The following is a 20,043-nucleotide window of genomic DNA, read 5'->3' as shown; positions in this document are numbered from 1 at the left end:
CTGCTTACAGCGTGGTGTTGAACAGGGCGGCCAAGGCCTTGGCTCTTGAGCTCCCTGTCGCGACTGTGAGGATTAACATCCTGACTGAGGTGCTCAACCGGCAGGCAAGCTCCTCAGAGCCTCTACTGCTGTTCAACGAAGCCCTCACCTACATTCTGTTGGGCACCTGGTCCAAGCCCTCCACAGGCCTCGCTGTGGATCGGAACGTGGCCCGACGCCACTGCCCGGCTCCGGGCGACCCTAGCTTCCTGTCCGTTCACCCCACCCCCGAGAGCCTGGTGATCCCGGCCTCTATATCCCAGACTGCATTCCCGACCGCTGCTCCTGATCGGGAATCCAAAAGGTACGATCAGTTTGGGAGGAAACTGTTCTCCTCCTTGAGTTAGGGTCTGCGGTCTGTCAACACCACCTGCCTTTTAGGCCGTTACACCCACTCTCTGTACCATACGGTTGCGGAGGTGCTGCCACAGTGCCCGGAGGAGGCCCAGGCAAAGCTCGCCCAAGCCCTTGCGGAAGGGCGGGATGCAGCATGCTATTCCATACGGTGTGGACTCTACACAATGGACTCGCTGGGTAGGGCGATTGCAACGACGATGGTGGTTCGCCGCCACGCCTGGCTGAGGTCCGCCAACTTTTTGGGCTATGTCCAGGCCACCCCCATGGACATGCTTTTGATGGCCGTTGCCTCTTTGGCGACAAGGCGGATAGTGCGCTGGAGCGTTTCAAGGACTCCAGCGCTACGGGCAAGTACTTGGGCCTCGGCCAACTTCAGCAAACGTCCGCTTTTCGCTCCTTTCGTGGCCAAGGAAGGGGCACCCCCACACGTCCAGCCAGCCACAGATCGCAGACCCAGGCTCAACGCAGTCGCGGACGTGGTTACCGCCGTGGCAGTACCGGGGGACACCGGCAAAGTCAGTCCACTTCCCCCCCTGCATCATAGGCCTCTAAGCCTTCCTAGTCTGGCATTTCAGGCCCATTCGTCGCCAGTGGGGGGCAGAGTCCGCCATCACCTCCCCCACTGGCGTACCATCACGTCGGACAGCTGGATGCTGCAAATCGTCCGAAGGGGCTACTCCCTCCCCTTCGAGGCGACCCCTCCAAACATGCCACCGCAGTACCGCCGCATGTTGGGGGATCACTTGCAACTTTTGCGAGAGGAAGTTATGGCCCTCTTGGCCAAGGGGGCCATCGAGTGCGTTCCTGGGCCAGAAGTAGGACGTGGTTGTTATTCCCACTACTTTCTGGTACCCAAGAAGGGCAAAGGAGGCCTACGCCTTATCTTGGACCTACGGAGCGTCAACGGCTTCCTCCGGAAGGAGAAGTTCAAGATGCTGACTTTGGCTCAGGTCCTAGCTGCCCTGGACCCAGAAGACTGGATGGTAGCGTTGGACTTGCTGGACGCGTATTTCCACATCCCCGTCCTGCCTGCCCACCAGCGTTACCTGCGGTTCACTGTAGGCCACAAGCACTTTCAGTTTACCGTGCTCCCCTTTGCCTTACCAGCGCCCCACGGGTGTTCACGAAAGTGATGGCTGTGTTCGCAGCTCATCTGCGCAGATTAGGGGTTTTAGCCTTCCCTTATCTCGACAATTGGTTGTTGAAGGCGGGCTTGCTACAGACAGTCGTCTCCCACCTCCAGACTTCAGCCGACCTCCTGCACTCGCTGGGGTTCTCCATCAATGTGCCGAAGGCACACCTGTGCCCCTCTCAGAAGCTCCTTTTCATCGGAGTGGTTCTGGACTCAGCGCAGTTTCGGGTTTATCCCCCCCCCCCCCCCCCCCCCGAACAGCGGGTTTGGGATATTCGGACTCCGATTCAGATCTTTCAGCCTTTATCTCGGGTCTCGGACAGGTTGACGCTGCGGCTCCTGGGTCTGAAGGGATCCTGCATCCTTCTGGTGCATCAAGCCAGGTGGCGGGTGCGGGCTCTGCAGTGGGACCTGAAGTTTCAGTGGGCCCAGCATCAGGGCAACCTGTCCGACCACGTCCTGATCTCGGAGGGCGCTGCGAGCCAGTTGCAGTAGTGGCTTGCGAACCGCAATTGGGTCAGCGGCAGATCTCTCTCCCTTCCCCAACCAGAGTATGTAGTGGTGACAGATGCGTCCCTCCTGGGATGGGGGACCACATGGGAGAGAGGGAGATCTGAGGCCTCTGGTCTCCGGCGGAGTCCCGGCTCCACATCAACCTTCTGGAGCTGCGTGTGATCCGGCTTGCACTGAAAGCATTCCTTCCCCCTCTTTGGGGAAGTGTGGTACAGGTGTTCACGGACAACACCACTGCCATGTGGTACTGCAACAAACAGGGCAGGGTGGGGTCGTGGACCCTCTGTCTGGAGGCTCTGCGCCTCTGGACATGGCTGGAACACCAGGGCATCACCCTGGTAGTTCAACACCTGCCAGGTTCCCTGAACGCCAGGGCGAACAAACTGAGCCACTGGTGCATGATGGATCACGAATGGCGTCTGAACTCGGACGTGGCGCAAGGTCCCTTTCAGCAGTGGGGAGAGCCTTGGTTAGATATACCGAAGAGAACACGCAATGTCATCAGTTCTGCGCGTTGGAATTTCCAAGGCGGCACTCGCTCGGCGACGCTTTTCGTCGCGAGTGGAGCTGCTGTCTGTTGTATACCTTTCCACCTATACCACTTCTGCCCAGACTGCTGAAGAAGATCAGGCGAGACCGGGCCCAAGTCATCCTTGTGGCTGCGGACTGGGCACGAAGATACTGATATCCCGAGGTACTCAGCATGTCAGTCGATTCCCCCCATTCGTCTGCCTCTTCAGAAGGACTGTCCGTCGCAGCAGCAGTGGACGGTCCTCCACCTGAACCTGTCCAGTCTCCACCTACATGCGTGGAGATTGAGCGGCGACAGTTGAGGCCATTTGACTTGCCTCCTGAAGTCTGTGATGTGATTCTGGCAGCCAGGCGTCCCTCCACAAAAACGGTGTACGCCTGCAGGTGGAACAAATTTGTGGCATGGTGCACAGCAAAGGCTGTGGATCCACTCTCTGTCCCCCTTTCAGAGGTTCTCCTCTTCTGTCTCTTGCCCAGCAGGGCTCTGCTCTGGGCACTATCAAGGGCTACCTCTCTGCTGTTTCAGCATTCTTAAGGCTTCCTGATCAGCCTTCTCTTTTCAAACCCCCTGTTGTAAATAGATTCTTGAAAAGCATCACACACATGTTCCCTCCTGTTCCCTTCGTGATGCCTCAGTGGGATGTGAACCTTGTTCGGACTTTTCTGAAGTGCGCTCCCTTTGAACCACTTCATAACTGTCCTCTTCGTCTTCTGACTTTTAAAACTGCATTCCTGGTTGCCATCACCTCTGCCCGGAGAGTGAGTGAGTTCCAGACTCTATCTTCAAAACCTCCTTTTCTCTCTGTCCATCCGGACAAAGTTGTTCTGAGGACTCGTCCTTCTTTCCTGCCCAAGGTAGTCACAGCCTTCCACATCGGGCAGTCCATCACCTTGCCCACCTTCTTTCCGCATCCCTTGAACGAGGAAGAGAGGCTCCACCGTCTGGACCCAAAACGTGCGCTCTCATTCTATCTGGATCGCACACGCCAGTTCCGGGTGGATGACCAACTCTTTGTGAGTTATGTGGGCGCTAAGAAGGGAAGGGCGGTGCACACACAGACCATTTCGCGATGGGTCGTCTTGTGCATCAAGGCTTGTTAATCTTTGGCTAGAAAGGAGCCTTCTGTGGGGCTACGTGCCCATTCCATTTTGGCCACGGCGGCTACTACTGCCCTGGGTTGGGGAGTCCCCTTGCAGGACATCTGTCAGGCAGCTACGTGGGCCTCGCTGCACACATTCGCAAGACCATACTGCCTGGACAGCCAAATCCGGAGAGATGGCTTTTTCAGCCGTTCCGTTCTCCAGGACTTTCTGGTGTGGTCATTGGTTCGCAGACCCACCACTGGGGTTGGTATTGCTGGGGTATCTATTCTAAGGTAAGGAATCTAATACTAACCTGTTTCTTTCAGATGCACAAGTTACTTACCTTCGGTAACGATATATCTGTAAGAAACAGTAGTTAGTATTCGATTCCTTACCGCCCACCCATCCTCCCCGTTCTGCAAACCGATATCTAGGGTTAATGTCATCCCCTTTCAGGGCCCTAGTTTTCATTGCACCAGTGTTTGTTTTTATCATGGCTCTGCGTTTCTGGCGCGGAAAAGCTGTGTATAAGAGCTGACAGTGCGCGAGGGCGGCGTCTAAGTACTCAGACGACGTAATCTGGCGCCAACGACGGATGCGGAGCCGCAGACGACGCCAACCGACGCGCAGGGGTACTGCCACTCAAAATTTTCCGGATCCAGTCTGACGCCTGGGGATATTCTAAGGTAAGGAATCTAATACTAACTACTGTTTCTTACAGATATATCGTTACCGAAGGTAAGTAACTTGTGCTTCAGGACTAGTCTGCTTGTCTCCATATAGAGGAACTACAGGAGCTATAGTTCTGTAGTAGGGGATCTCTGTGTATAGTCATAATCTAGTGAATAGTCCCGCCCATGTGCGTGGACCCCGGCAATCAAAAATAATCTCTTAAGTTGTCAAAATAATGCAGAAACTGCAAAGACACTTAAGAGAGAATTTAAAGACAAATAATGCAGCCTATATCCACAGGCTACACTGTCCAGTACTTCAACTAGAAATTCCACCAAAAATCACCACACACAGCACAGCCTGCTAGTTTCTACCATAGAGAAACTTGCCTCCCCCAGTCAAAGACTCAGGAATGATAGAGAGGAAGGTAGGGACAGACAAGCCCCATAGGCTGCCATTATGTGGCTTAAATAGGATACTGTGCCTTTAAGAGAACTTTCCAGAACTTCTCCCAGTATCCCAGAATGCATAGCAGGTCCCTCTACTTTCAGTTCTTTTTTCCGGCTCCTGCTTACAGGACCCTGGCATTGAGCTCTCCCTTTTTCAAGGGTTTATTGAATTTGTTTTTGCACTTTTGAATTGTAAAAAGTGTTGCAGTTTACTTCTTGGTGTTCTCTTCTCCTTTTTGTGCTGTTTTAGGCGTTTTGGGGCTCCAAAATGCCTGGCCTTTTTGTTAAGTGCCCAGCATGTGAGAGGAAGAAGGCCAAGAGTGACCCCCATGATGTCTGCATCGTGTGCCTTCCAGAAGATCATGTCCCTGAGGATTGTGTCATCTGCCAGCAGCTTACTGCTCGGACCCTGAGGGACAGATTGAAGATCAGGCTGGCTGGCCTGGAGGATAGGCGTCTGCGAGCTGCAGGTGGGTCTGGGCAGCCTGGGAAGGTTCCCTCTGCCTCTGCTGAGGCCCCTGGGGGGGGCTCCCCGGGGGCAGGAAGTCCAGCAAACGATCCCATTCTCCGTCGACGTCGATGGCCTCGACGACGACGTCGAGAGGGATGACGACGGCGTGCTCCCCTTCTCCCCGGGGCTCCGGGTCGAGACGGCGTGGCGGCTCGACGTCGAAGGAGAAGCCGACGTCGAAGCCACCGTCGACGTCATCGTCTTCGTCGACGTCGAGATCTTCCTACCGACGCCGAGGCGACACCGCCGTTCGACTTCGAGGGGCTCCTCGACGTCGAGAACATCAAGACGACGGCGGCGTTCGTCGTCGAGGGCGGAACGCCCGACGTCGAGAGGGCGACGTGAGAAGTCGCGGAAGAAAAGGTCGACGTCGAGGAGTCGACGGTCGACGCCGAGGAGAAGAGGGTCGACGCCGAGGAGACGGCGATCGACGCCGGAGTCCAGGAAGCGTCATTCGACGCCGGAGAAGCGTCGCTCTGCATCCAGCAGACAGCGGTCAGCGTCGAGGAGTAGGTCACCGTCTCCAAAACGGCGAAGAAGGGACTCTAGCCCCGGGAGTCACGCTGCGTCCAGTGGGGGACACAAGAGGAAGCGGTCGCCTGCGGATGGGGATGGCTCCCCGCGCCCTTCGCCTAAAGGGTCACCGGGCTCGGTGTACTCGGAAGTGTACACCCCTTCTCGGCCCAGGACTCCGACTCCTCCCCCTGTTCCTAAGGAGGACCCTCCACCCAAACCGCCACTGCCTTCGGGAGACCCTTCTCCACCTCCGGTCCCTCCGCATGGGCCCACTCCGCAGCCGAAGGTTCCTCCTCCGAGGTCCACTTCCCTGCCGTCCCTGCCTGTTCCTCCTAAGGGGACTCCGAAACCGAAACCCTGGAGGAACCGACTAAACCCCGTGAGGAACCACGGAAGACTCCTCCACGTAAGCCGAAGGAGCGTCCACGAGCTGGCAGGTCTCACTCTCGCTCTGGGAGGAAGGAGAGATCGCGGCGCAGATCATCCACGAGATCGAGACACCGCCATAGGAGGCGCGAATCTCGCTCCCACACGAGGTCCTCTGGGACCAGGGATTATTCCCCTACCCTATCGGGGTCACCGGACACCAGAGTGTCCCCGATAGATGACCTGGTGGCGTTTCAGGACGTCCTGTTGAGGGGCGCTGCGAAGCTAGGCATATCCCTGACGGTGCCTACTCCGAAGACGTCGGTCATTTTCGAGACCCTACATCAGAAGCACCTGGCTCGTCCTCTCCTGCCTCTGGTGCCGGGCCTGGAAGAACCGGCTATGGCTCTGTTTCTCACCCCGGCGGTGACGAGGGCGGCTCCATCAAGATTACTAAAGAAGTACCGGGCTCCCGACTCGGATCCGGCCTTTTTGAGAGCGGAGCCTCCGCCTGACTCTGTCATAGTCACGGCGGCCCTCAAGCAGCATGCCACCACTCCGTCCTCCACGGTCCCCCCGGACAAGGAGTCAAGGTGGATGGATTCTGCGGGGAGAAAAGTCTGTGGAACCTCCGCTACGTCCATGAAAGCGGCGAGTGCCACGGCTCTGTTGGGCCGATACGACCGCGCCCTCTGGGACTCCCTCGAGCGCTTCGCGGAGCATTTGCCTCGGGAGCAGCGGGAAGACTTCATGGAAGTCCTGAGTGAGGGGATGCTGGTGGCCAACCAGATAATCAGCGCGGCAGCGGACTCTTCCCTGTTGGCGGCTCACGGGTTTTGCCACGGAATCAACCAGCGGCGCCACGCATGGCTCCGGCTTATGTCCCTGAAACCGGACGCACAGCAGAGGGTGGCCAATCTGCCGTTCTCCGGAGAGACCCTCTTCGGAAAGCATGCGGATGATGAAATGGCCCGCATGAAGGCGGAGGCAGAAACGCTGACGGCTGTGGGCCTGGAGAAGCCCAAAGAGACCAAGAAGCAGTACCGCCCCTTCCAACGGCGGTTCGGCGGACAAGGCCGAGGAAGAGGACAGGCTTCGGGGCACTCGCAACAGCAACAGCAGTTCCGTAAGCCGTTCCAGAAGCGGCAGAAGGGCAGGGGAGGCCAGCAGTCGGCTCCGGCGCCCAAGGGCCAGGCTGGGTCTAGGCCCTAGGAACTTACTTCCCCCGGATCCGTTACCCACTCCGGTAGGGGGAAGCATCCAACCAGCCCTCCTCCAGCGATTTCCCCCGGTCAGCTCGCAGTTTCAACTGCGCGAGCTTCAGGCGGAAGCGGATGTCCTGTTAAGGAAAAGGGCGATAGAAGACGTACCTCGGTCTCAGAGAGGAAGAGGTCTGTACTCCCGGTTCTTTCTGGTTTGCAAGAAGGACAAGAACGAGTTCAGGCCCATTCTGGATTTGCGACAAGCAAACAAATGGATTCGCAGGGAAAAGTTCTGCATGCTTTCGTTGCATCAGATTTACCCTCAGTTGCAACAGGGAGACTGGCTTTGCGCTATAGACCTACAGGATGCTTACTTCCATGTGCCCATTGCACACAAACACAGGAAGTTCCTGCGGTTCCAAGTCGGCACCAATCACTATCAATACACAGTACTCCCATTCGGACTGAAGTCTGCGCCGAGAACGTTCTCGAAGTGCATGGCGGTGGTAGCAGCACACCTGAGGAAGAACAAGGTGTTCGTCTACCCTTACTTAGACGATTGTTTGATCAAGGCATCCTCCTTCTCGGAAGCGCGAGCACACTTCCAGAAGACGTGCGTTCTCCTGAACAAGCTGGGGCTGCACATCAACATGGCCAAGTCTGTCCCGACTCCGGTCCAATGCATACAGTACTTGGGAGCCTCCATCAATACGCTGTCAGCAAGCGTGTCTCCTTCGGAAGAGCGACGATTATCACTCCTTCGGAAGGCTCAGGCTCTTATGACGACTCCATCTACAACAGTGAGGACGGTGTCTTCTCTACTGGGATCGATGGCCTCTTGTATCTTCCTGACGCCACACGCGCGGCTGCACATGAGACCGTTGCAGGAGTGCTTGAAGGACCAGTGGGATCAGAGGAAAGGATCTTGGGACGACAAGATTCGACTGTCGCTGCATGCTCTTCAGTCTCTGAAGTGGTGGTGTTCGGCGGAGAATCTCCTCAGAGGGGTTCCCTTTCACAAGGACATTCCCACGCAGACTGTCGTGACGGATGCGTCTCTTCTGGGATGGGGAGCGCACTCCGGGACTCTACAGATTCAAGGCACGTGGTCACCGATGGAGGCCACGTATCACATCAATTTCCTGGAACTCAGGGCTGTTCACTTGGCGCTGAAGGCCTTTCTTCCGTCCTTCCGAACCAACTCTCTGCTTGTACAGACGGACAATACCACCACGATGTATTACCTCAACAAGCAGGGGGGCTCGAGATCGCGCACTCTGTCACAGGAGGCGCAGACGATCTGGCACTGGCTCCTGGCCAGAGGACTGACGATAACGGCCACCCATCTACCAGTTGTGCAGAATGTTCAGGCAGTCGCACTGAGCAGATTGCTTCAGGAAAACCACGAATGGGTCATAAACGACGAAGTACTAGGAGAAGTCTTCGCAAGGTGGGGAACTCCAGACGTAGATTTGTTCGCCACCGCCGAAAACAGCAAGTGCAGAGACTTCGCCTCCAGGTACTTCCAGCAAGGGACGCTGGGGAATGCGTTGTGGATCAACTGGACGAACGGCTTTCTGTACGCCTTTCCTCCCATTCCCCTGATTCCGGCGGTACTCATCAAGCTGGCCCGGTCCAGAGCTCGGATGATACTCATCGCCCCAGAGTGGCCCAGGCAGTGGTGGTTCACGGACCTACTTCACCGGTCTCTCCTTCCTCACATTCGGTTGCCGTGCAGGCCGGACCTTCTCACGAAGTTCGGGGGACGGATGTTACACCCCAACCTCTCGTCTTTGAGTTTGGCGGCATGGCTCCTGAGATAGTGCAATATGGCCATCTGAATCTGCCCGATGACTGCATGGACATACTGAAGGAGTCTAAGAGACCTTCCACTCGGACTTCATATGCTTACAAGTGGAAGAGGTTTTGTATCTGGTGCCAGTCTAAGAACCATGATCCTACGACCTGCAAGGAAGATGTCATCCTTCCTTACCTTTTACATTTGGCGCAGTCTGGCCTTAATGTCCATTCCATTAAGGTACATCTTGCTGCATTGACTGCCTACAGGAAATGCCCTTCACAGACTTCCTTTTTCCAGATCCCTGTGATCAAAGATTTTCTGGAAGGTTTGAAGAAAGTATTCCCTCCTATCAGGCTACCCTCGCCTTCATGGGAATTGAATGTGGTGCTGTCCAGATTGATGAAGGAGCCTTTTGAACCTATTCATAAGGCTTCGTTGCAGCACCTGTCCTGGAAGGCGGCGTTCCTCGTGGCCATTACATCGGCCCGCAGGGTGAGTGAAATTCAGGCGTTGTGTTGTAATGAACCTTATACTGTATTTCATGCTGCTAAGGTTGTTATGCGTACTCACCCTAAATTTCTTCCCAAGGTTATTTCTGATTTTCATGTCAACCAGACTATAACTTTGCCTACGTTTTTTCAGAACCCTTCCTCCCCAGCGGAGAGGTCTCTCCATTCTCTGGATGTTAGGAGGGTGTTGAAATTTTATCTGGATAAAACCAAGGATATTCGTAGGTCTGACCAGTTGTTCATCAATTATGGGTCGGTCAGGACGGGTCTTGCGACCTCGAAGCAGTCCATCTCTAGGTGGATTGTGTCCTGCATACAATTGTGTTACCAAAAGGCTAATAAGACCTTAGGAGGTAAGCCTAAGGCTCATTCCACCAGGGGCAAAGCTGCCACGACGGCTCTGCTCCGTAACGTGCCGATTGCTGAAATCTGCAAGGCAGCCACTTGGAAGTCGGTTCATACCTTTGCTAAGCATTACTGCCTGGACACTGACGCCAGGGCAGACGCTCAGGTTGGGCAGGCTTCGCTGCGGAATTTGTTCGCACAGTAGTGGCGTTATGTATTTATTCTCCACCGCCGCTTTGGTGTGGGGATGGGCTTGCCATTCTATTCACTAGATTATGACTATACACAGAGATCCCCTACTACAGAAGGAGTAGTTTCTGTCCTGTAACTCCAGTTCTGTAGTAGGGGTATCTCTGTTATAGTCATAAGCGCCCGCCCTCCTCCCCGGTGGAGATTTTTCATTATGTAAAGAATGCGACAGGTCTGGCGTGCTTCGCCTTCAAAAAGAACTGAAAGTAGAGGGACCTGCTATGCATTCTGGGATACTGGGAGAAGTTCTGGAAAGTTCTCTTAAAGGCACAGTATCCTATTTAAGCCACATAATGGCAGCCTATGGGGCTTGTCTGTCCCTACCTTCCTCTCTATCATTCCTGAGTCTTTGACTGGGGGAGGCAAGTTTCTCTATGGTAGAAACTAGCAGGCTGTGCTGTGTGTGGTGATTTTTGGTGGAATTTCTAGTTGAAGTACTGGACAGTGTAGCCTGTGGATATAGGCTGCATTATTTGTCTTTAAATTCTCTCTTAAGTGTCTTTGCAGTTTCTGCATTATTTTGACAATTTAAGAGATTATTTTTGATTGCCGGGGTCCACGCACATGGGCGGGACTATTCACTAGATTATGACTATAACAGAGATACCCCTACTACAGAACTGGAGTTACAGGACAGAAACTACTCCTTACTGGTATTGTCAGGGCTTCGGGACTTGTATTTAACTGGGTCATTTTCTGTATTAACTCACTATGCTGTTTGTTAAATGCTTCCTTTTCTCTTTCTTGTAATACTTTCTCTAACCAGGTTTCATGTATAATCTGTGGAACCAAAGGTGGTTGTAAAAACGGAGCACTAGGAGTAATTCTATGAGTTAATTCTTGGTAAGGCGGCAAATTTGTCCATCACAAATCCTCTAAGTAATCCTCATCTGAATCACCACTGGTCATCACATTTTTCGTTTTCTCTGTACTTTTACTTCCTGACGGTTCTTCCAAGGTCAATACAGGATACAATCCTTCTACTAACATGGACTGTCTCCACCTTTTCATTTGTTTATCTCTAGTATCCTTTGGAAATTTGGGATAAAATCTACTAAGACTTCTATCACCTCGAGACCTTTCTCGTTCAAAAGCTTCTGTCTCCCACTCCTCTAGGCCTTCATATTGAGTTAGTCTTGGTCTGGGATCTAGCTCATTCATGCGAGTTCGCAAATTGCAAAATATTCTACCATTAAATGTACCATGTTCTGGGAAAGCTAGTATGCCATAATTTCTGGTATATTCTATCCAGTTGTCTAACCACACACAAGTGTGGTAGCCCCTTCCTACCATCATGTATGATACGGGCGTATTTGGTGGTGGAATAATAATCCCTTCTCTTGTTTAAATAGCTTTGTCCTTTTTGAAATAATTCTTTTTTTTCTTGAAAAACATTTTTCTCTTTCCTCCGTACATGAGATAAGGTCTTCCTCTAATCTGCTGTTCTTTAGCAAATCCTAAATATTTTCTATCAGGATGATTTCCTATAAATGCTGGATCTAGATGCCACGTATAGCGCTATTTAATTTTCTACAGAATTTCAGTAAATGTAATTGATTCAGTTTGTTTACTTTGCAGAAGTATTTCCCAGATACCAGTGCGTCTTTTATTTTTAATGACCAATGAGGTTTAAACTTACAAGCCGCGTTAACCAATGATTGCGCTTCTTTTCTGTGACGGAATCTCACTCTGCACTCACCCCTCCTTTACAATTTTCTCACGGCTACACACCCGCTGTTTCTACCAATCCCAGCGCGGCTCTCTGACGTCAGTGCAGCACCCTCGACTGACTCCCTCCTTTGCAAGGTAATAGGAAAATTCTATTTCTTTCAAAATTCAATTATACATTTCATTAATTGACAACATGGGAACATGCTCTACTGTGCCTGATTGACTAAATTCAAAGGAAAGATCATTTCTTTCACAACGAGTAAACCTAATTCCGCCTACTCTTCATGCACCGCAAGTAAAACAACCTTCCGTTTACTCTCAACTTAAGCAAAAAGAACCTGCTACTCCTTCAGAATTACCCTTTCTAGGTTATATAAGACCAAAATTTCACCAGAAAACTCTTTTGCTACCAATCACTCTCACTTTTATACTAGAAAATAATCCCTAACTAGTGTTTCAAGTTTTACCTAACTTTACGCACCTCCTTCCTCAAGGCAAGTAACCTCACAGCAGTATGGCTTCTATTTACCAACCATTTTCAGTATCCCGGGATCTTCCAGACAACATTTAACAATACAAGCGGATAATGGTTAGTACATAAAAATCAATAATCGATACACAACTACCTATTTTTAACTATACCCTAACCATACTACTGATACCAGAAAAGTATACTGATAGCGCGCGCGGGACCACTAGCTCAATTTTACCTTACTCACCTGGGCCCATAAACATACACACTTTGAACTAGTTGTCCTGTGTTTTACTATAAACCGATTATCAGTAATTTGAGTCCTTTTAGGATTTATACCTGTAAACCATGACTTACCAATCCTTGTCACCTTTACTATAAGTCCAAGGGATCGAATAGGGAGTTTGCTTAAGCAGGTAGTATTCACACAATTTTACCTTTCCTGTAATAACCACAGACTCTGGGAAGTTTTAAATGCTTTTTCTATGCAAGTTTAAGTGAGTCAAGGCCACAATACAGTGACCATAAATTTTACAAGCAAGAATATAATCAATAGGACCTAAAGTTTGCAAGAAATCACAGTAACCCCTTTAAACATTGGTACCTGGGAAGGGTGAGAAAGGGAAATAGTACAAGGACATACCGCATGGATTTATATTTACCTAAATGGTGCAAGGACCAATCCTGGCCACGGGCTGGGGCAAAAGACAAGGATCCCGACTGATCAGGTGCCCACGGGACAAGACAGGTGCAGATCAGGACAGATGACCTCCGCTGAGTGCAACGCCAATGTCACACCCCTCTCTCTCAGTAAGCCAGTTCAAAATACCCCGACTGGGAAATCGATAATTTCCCCAAACACCTCGATTCTTCTGACAGTGCTCTGCCAGCACCTCTGCTCTCGATCTCCTACAGCGTGCGTCAGTGACAGGTCAGCTATTCGGACAAGTAGGACAAATTCTCTAACTAAACCAACCTTAGTTATTCCATTTCCAGGGCAATGTACCACCCCTAAATGTTGCAAATCTATGTGTTCCCCTTCGGTAATTGGTCGGAAAAATGAGGAGAGGTCATCACACCATACTAAGATGAGGTCATTTCAATTGACTTGAATTGATCAAGTTCCCACCCAAATTTTATTCTCTCACGATTTTATTCCCCCCACAAATATCATTTCATTTTAGCATACAATGTTGTAACAATTTGCAAGTCTTCTTCCTTTTCCCAGGTGAGGTTCTCAGGCGCATCGCAGGTAAGAAAATCCTTGGCACTGTTTCAGTGCCACAGCTCAAGGTCTCTCGTTTGTCCCGGCACATGTGCAGTGCAAATTCAAAATGGTGTCTCAAGTACCCCTTCAGGCCCAAATACGAGCTATTAACAAAGTCAAAGAGAAACCTATTAGAATACAAAAATAAATGAATGCACTTTATACCACTTATCTTTACTCTAACCCCATTACTTTATTTTAACTTTTGCATTAAATAGTTAAGCAAAACGAACAAGCTTAGTACAAGCAGCAGAAACATTATCATGTTAGGTTTGAAGCGGCCATTTCTGGCACTAGTGCGCAGAAGGAAGAAGTTCCCACCAAAAGAAGAGGTACGTCACACCATGTGTATGTGGCGGACGCAGGCGCAGTAAAGTTCCCGCGTTTTTGGCGGCCATTTTTAGGACACTCGAGTTATTGTTAGTAAAAGCACATTGACAAGCTTCCTAAATATGTTGTGTAATGCAAATATTAGTAGACAAAACATATTTATTAATAAATTATAGGTTATTTTGAGAGGGTTGAATCCAAGCAAGTTTCTGTACGGGTGAAACCTTGCTCCATCAGTGGCCTGAGGAGTTGTCTCCGCCTCTCTCAGCTCAATCTCCAGTTAAAAACCTTGGCATCCAGATTGACAGTGCGCTCTCTATGAGGCCTTAAGTCCAGCTCTTAGTGGGCATCTGCTTTGGCAAGTTACTTCCTATTCTTTCGCTCATTCACCAGGAAAACTGTGGTGCAGGCCTTGTTGACTTCCAGACTGGACTACACCAACGTTTTGTAGCTGGGCATGCCTGGTTATCTCCTTCACTGCCTTCAAGTGGTCCAAAACGCCGCAGCCAGATTGGTCCTCAGGCTTAATCCCAGGACACACATGGCCCCTCATTTCAAAGTATTACACTGGCTCCCGATGAAAGAGAGGATCAAGTCTAAGACATGGCAATGTTTTTCAAAGCCCTCCACGGTAAGGGTGCGGACTATCCAAAAAGAGAGTAAGTCTTTACATGCCGGCCAGATCCCTGCGGTCCTCCTCTTTGGGATTCGCCTGCATCCCCAGAGTACGCCTGGGGGCAGAACCTTCAGGGTTTTTGGAGCTCAAGCGTGGAACCAAATTCCGGCTGCTCTTAGAGCCATAAGGGTCTTGACAGCCTTTAAGAAACATCTTGAAACATCTTAAAACCTGGCTATTCCAGGGCTATAGGTGCCTACGGGTCATGTATACGTGAACCAACCAGCGCCGGGACACTCTTATTGAGTAGCTGTGCGCTCTAGAAATTCATTCATTCATTCATCTGGAGACTCTAGGAGGTTAACAGGGGGATTAGATACGTTTGGAGTGGGGACTCCGAAAGTGTGGGGTAAGGGTGGTGTTAGGAAGAAATAAGGTTTTGCTACTGTTGTTTATGTTCTGACATTTGTAACGTTCCTTTGCTCCAGACCTGCGGTAACACCAAGGCAAAGCAGAATCCTGCTCATGGATTGCACTCACAATTTGTTGAACTGAATCATGTTTTGATGTCATCTGCAAACAGAGAGGGATGCTGTTCCATGGAATGGGGACAAAAACTGAGAAAGGCTGACCTTCCATTTGTGAATTTCGAAAGTAGGAACTGATTTTGAAACAGAACCATTTGCGATTGATGGGTACGGTCTCGTGCTTCATAAATGAAGGACTGACCCCATAGAGAACTTGGTGAGCCACACACACACAGGCCCCTTAGATTGCTCCAGCTATTGTAAAGAGAAAAGCAAAGGGATAACTTCTCAAGACAAAAAGGTAGGCACATTTTGTGGAACTAGCAATTTCATCACCATACACATGGGCAGTTCACATACATCATGTTTTCATAATCCAGTCTGACACCTATGACAATGTCTTTAAAACCCAGTCATATATGAGGGTGCCATACAGAACTTAATGGTTAACAGTGTTCAAGGCTGCAGAGGTTGCACATAATGAGGGACAAAGGCCCCAGTTTACTGTGGTTGTATCTCTGTAGAGTATCTTAATCCACCAAAAAGTGGATTTCTCCTCACTGTACTGGGGTTTCAACACAGGATAGTAATCCTGAAGTACAGGATTGCTTTTGATCCTGTTGTGCAGTTGGTTTGTGATATTTGAGGTCCTCTTCCAAAGTCATGGCAAATAGGGTTGTGATAGAGAGACTTTTAAGATCATTGCGGTCCTGGTGGTTCTTTTTCAGGATTTTGGAGAATGAGCCTAGTCTTGAGGGAATTTGCAGTTTAGCTGTGGGCAGTAAAGGTGTCAACAATGCTAAGTAGAGGAGTTAAATTCACCTTGAGTTTTCATTTACTGTAAGCATCTGGACAATCCTTTAATACAAGGCAGCCTTCAGAGACTGCAGTACTCTTGCCAAGCGAAGTCTAGCCGGTCTAATTATCATAAAGGGTGGTAATTTTGTAGCCGTATCAGGACTGGATGTGTTCTTGATGTGCTGTTGTAGCCTGTCAAAATGTATTTAATGAAGGTATCTACTGCTATCCACCTCTGACCTTTAGTACAGTATTTGTGTTGCCCTCACTAAGATGTTCTAATGATGCCAGTTTCGAATCTAGACATTCTTCAGACAATTGTCTGGTTACAAGATTAGTAAAAGGCAGCCTCTTGTCTTGGAAGCTTGCTACGCAGTGGCATTACGTCAAAGCCAGTATTGCAGGAGGCTCAAGGCCTTATTTGGATTTGATTCAGATGCTGTCTTGGCCATTAAAATGTGTCTGCATGATGATAACAATAAGGATGCGGACATCTTACACCCTCCTTTCAAATTATACTAATGATTGAATGGAAGTAGATTTACAAAATGTTTGTGACCCTAATACTTCTACCTGAGGCAGAATTGCACTTCCTTCTGCACCTCCTATCGAGGAGAGTGCCTCTTTTGTGGTTGTTACACCACAGAACAGCAGAAGTACTTGGCCTTCAGTTGCCCACTGTGGAAACCAGTGCAAATCTACTGAGATCTTGCTACTTGGGCCTTGGACTTCAGAGCCCTTACTGCTCTTCAATGAGGCCTATACAAAAGATTTGACTGTGACGTAGTATAAGCTGTGCTCGGCACCACTGGCGAGTCGCCCTATTAGCTAGGCGCCAAAGGTCTGTCACCACAGAGCTCTCCTTTCTGACCCAACATGAAAGCTTGCTGCTTGAAGTTCCCTCCACAGTGAAGTCTAATGCATTTTCCATGGCATGTCGGACTGCATATCGAAGTGCATTGGTGTGTTTGGCCAGAGGGTTTTCCTCTTTGCCACTTTGAGGTCACTCAATGCGATATGGCTTCTAGGGCTCTATACTTATGAACTGTGGGATGTGGCTAGTGAGATCTTGCAAGCTGTACATGAAGAGTTCAGATTTGCTTTTGCATAGGCAATTCTTGGTCACAAAGCAGCAAAGTAAGTGTTGGGAGCCAATCTGGACACAACAGATTGCTTGGGTTGTGCTATTGGCTTTGTAAATGTAAATGTTTTTGTACATGTATAGCGCACAGCTACCCGCTGTGGGTTTCCCGGCGCTTGTACGAATACCGCAAGGGAACCCTTCCTGGCTTTCCCTGTGAAGTGTCCACTTCTGGGCACCCCCATGGTGCAGACCAGGCATCCCTCGCGTTGTGGGGGCCGTTGTGGAGACTAAGCAAGCTATTGCCCAGAGTTGCAGCGTGGGACCCATGATCAGAATAGGCACTGAGGCGAGAATATCTGGTCAGGGGAATTAATGAGCCCGAGACCCGCCGGGGCAGGAATCGAACCCTGGTCCCTGGCCAGAGCTCTGCATCGAGGTCTGCCCGCTCTAACCATTGAGCCACACTTCTCCACGATGGAGTGATCTGATTTTGCGCCTGGTTGCTCTCCACTGAATTTTCTGAAGATACACAGACATTTCGTATGAATATGCCTTATTAGTTCTACCAGCTATAAAGGAAATTCAAGTGGTATTCACAAGGCCTTGCTTTTCTCTAAAGGCAGCCCTCGCAGCTCTTTTTGTGGTTCACTAATGTGCAGTAGTGACACAGGCAGTGGCCTGCAGCTGAAACACCTGTTTACTTCTTCCTCCTCCCCTGCCACTGCTGCAACTAAACCCCTCCAATCACCGCTTTTTAGCAGTTTGTGGCAAGTAGAGGGCATCATATGTTTTCCCACGCATTTGTTTTGCAATTACTTCAGACGAGTGGATTCTTCAGGCTGTTGAACATGGTAATACCCTCCTCTCCTGTCTTTCCCTCTAGTGTTCCTCCTGGCCCTACTCAGACTTCAGCTCAACATGCCTCCGTTATCGCCCAGCAAATTTAGTCACTGTTGTTGAGACGGACCATCAAGAGAGTTGAAGAGGCCTAGATGCCACTCTGGCTAAGTTTTGGTGTTTAAAGGAGAATGTCCGACTCAGGCTGATTCTAGACCTTAGGTAATTGCACACTTTCTTTCTGAAGGACAGGTCCAAAGTGTTGACTTTAGCCCAGGCCCTTTTCTCCCCAGATCAAAGTGACTGGGTGGTGTTCTTGGACTTGCAGGGACACACATGCGTTCCACCATAAGTTTCCCTCTGTTTATGGTAGGCATGGATCACTTAAGGTTTGCCATCCTATTCTTTAGTCTAATTTTGGATGTTCAGGAAGATGATGGCAGTGGTTGTGAGGCCCATCTTTCAAGGTTGGGGATACACATATTTCCATATCGCGATGATTGGCTGATGATGGCTGGATCCCCCAAGTCCGCGGATCAACTACTGACTAGAATGTGACTGCTGTTCTTGGAATTCTCTTCCAACTAACCAAAGTCCCATCTACAACCAACGCAGAAGATTTGGGCCATCTTGCACTTTGTGGCTTTCATTGCCGCCTGCTTGCATAAAAAGCATTGGCATAGCCAATAGGGCTCACCTTTAGGACATTATAAGTGTTTAGCCATGCGACAGTTGATGTTGCACCAAGGATATTGTGCTGCATAATTAAAAACTTATAAGGTCCCAAAGGCGAGACCTTTTGGCTATGCCAATGCTTGTTTTTATTGTTTACGCGCAGGCTTATTTTAGTTACGACCTTTTGTTTTACGTTTGTGGGTAATTGGTTTGTGATTCCAGAAGCTCTCTTTGAATGTGATCGGAAGTAATCTGAGAGATGATTAAACTGCAGGAAGATGTTTCACTTCCGGTTTTCAAAAGCGATTTGTATTTTATGCTCAGAAAACCAAATCTTGACATTATGACAGACATCTACTTAAAAAATATGAAAACAATGTTAAATCCATTCTCTTTAATGAGTATACAAATGTACCGACATAGTCGGGCGCTTGTGTAAGATCAACTGTGTGCTTTGGGATGTAGATAGGCTGACATCGCTTTCATCGCTTGTGTAATGCCCAAAAGCAACTTCCCAACTGAGAACGTGGAATGAAATGAAGCTTGTAAATGCAGTTTCCTCATTATTTTTCAGTATTTTTATGTAATTAATAAAGAAGTTGGCAAATATATAGTCTCATTCTAATGTTTCATTTCATTTTTTTTCTTTCTGCAGAAATGGAAATCAGTGACCATTGTAGCTACACTGCCCTTCCCCCTGTAAGCAACACTTCCAACCTAAAACCAGAGAACCTCTACACCAATGGGTCACTGCTGACCTTCTCCCAACAAGGGAAAGGTGAGCACTTGGCGATGTGTGATAGGGTGAGGCATATTAATGGATTTTGATTGGGGGGGGGGGGCGATTTGTGTGTACCATTGAGGCATGCAGTGATGCAAAAGAGAAAGTCCATTGTCTTAAGATTCTATGGCTTTACACGTAAATATGTATTTCGTGATTTGTATATTTTTTTATTTTACAGAGTTTTATACAGCGCGAACTTGACCCGAATCGGGTGTCAGAGCGCTTTACATAGCACCAGTTGCATTACATGAGGACATATTTTTTTTTTGTTCGTTACGGGGAGATTAAGTCATTTGCCCACAATCTTAGGCTGCTCAGCGTCATTGCCAAGACTCAAACCTAGTTCCTCAGATTCTAGGTCGACCGCCCTAGCCGTTACGCCAACTCCACTCCCCAATAGTACTTACCAAGTCCTAATGGGAGATAAAACTAATCTCATGTTATAAACATCACACCTAGCATTCACTTTGTCATTATTTACAAAATCATAAAATCCGGCAACATTGAGAAGCCTTGTGTGAAAATTCTTCCTTTACTGCTTCCCTCGAATCGGATCCTGCTAAATAAATGCAGATTATATTTGATGATCAGTAAGTGATACTAATTTACATAAAATCAGAAACTATAGATGTAGGATCTGGACCGTTTAGGGTTAAGGTAACACACCATGCCTATACCAAACAAGGATGCTACTAAGCAGTCTGTAA

General features: G+C 49.5%; 1 protein-coding gene across 7 annotated transcripts in view; it reads left to right on the top strand.

Annotated features, from left to right (window-relative positions):
* BAZ2A (bromodomain adjacent to zinc finger domain 2A) overlaps window positions 1-20,043 on the top strand; it is a 1,275,716-nt gene that overhangs the window by 158,327 nt on the left and 1,097,346 nt on the right. For 6 of the 7 annotated variants that reach the window (XM_086959424.1, XM_086959462.1, XM_086959400.1 and 3 more), the window contains one exon: window positions 19,208-19,330. In XM_086959424.1, coding sequence (XP_086815550.1) covers window positions 19,210-19,330 — 121 coding nt within the window. In that variant the 5' untranslated portion in view covers window positions 19,208-19,209. Of the gene's footprint in view, window positions 1-19,207; window positions 19,357-20,043 lie in introns of all 7 variants that reach the window. The other variant, XM_086959443.1, reaches the window with a different exon arrangement.

Source organism: Lissotriton vulgaris, chromosome 1_1 (genome assembly GCF_964263255.1).
Source record: "Lissotriton vulgaris chromosome 1_1, aLisVul1.2, whole genome shotgun sequence".
NCBI classification, from domain to species: Eukaryota; Metazoa; Chordata; class Amphibia; order Caudata; family Salamandridae; genus Lissotriton; species Lissotriton vulgaris.
The sequence above is the reverse complement of the archived record's forward strand: the minus strand, read 5'-3'. Positions and strand labels throughout refer to the sequence as shown.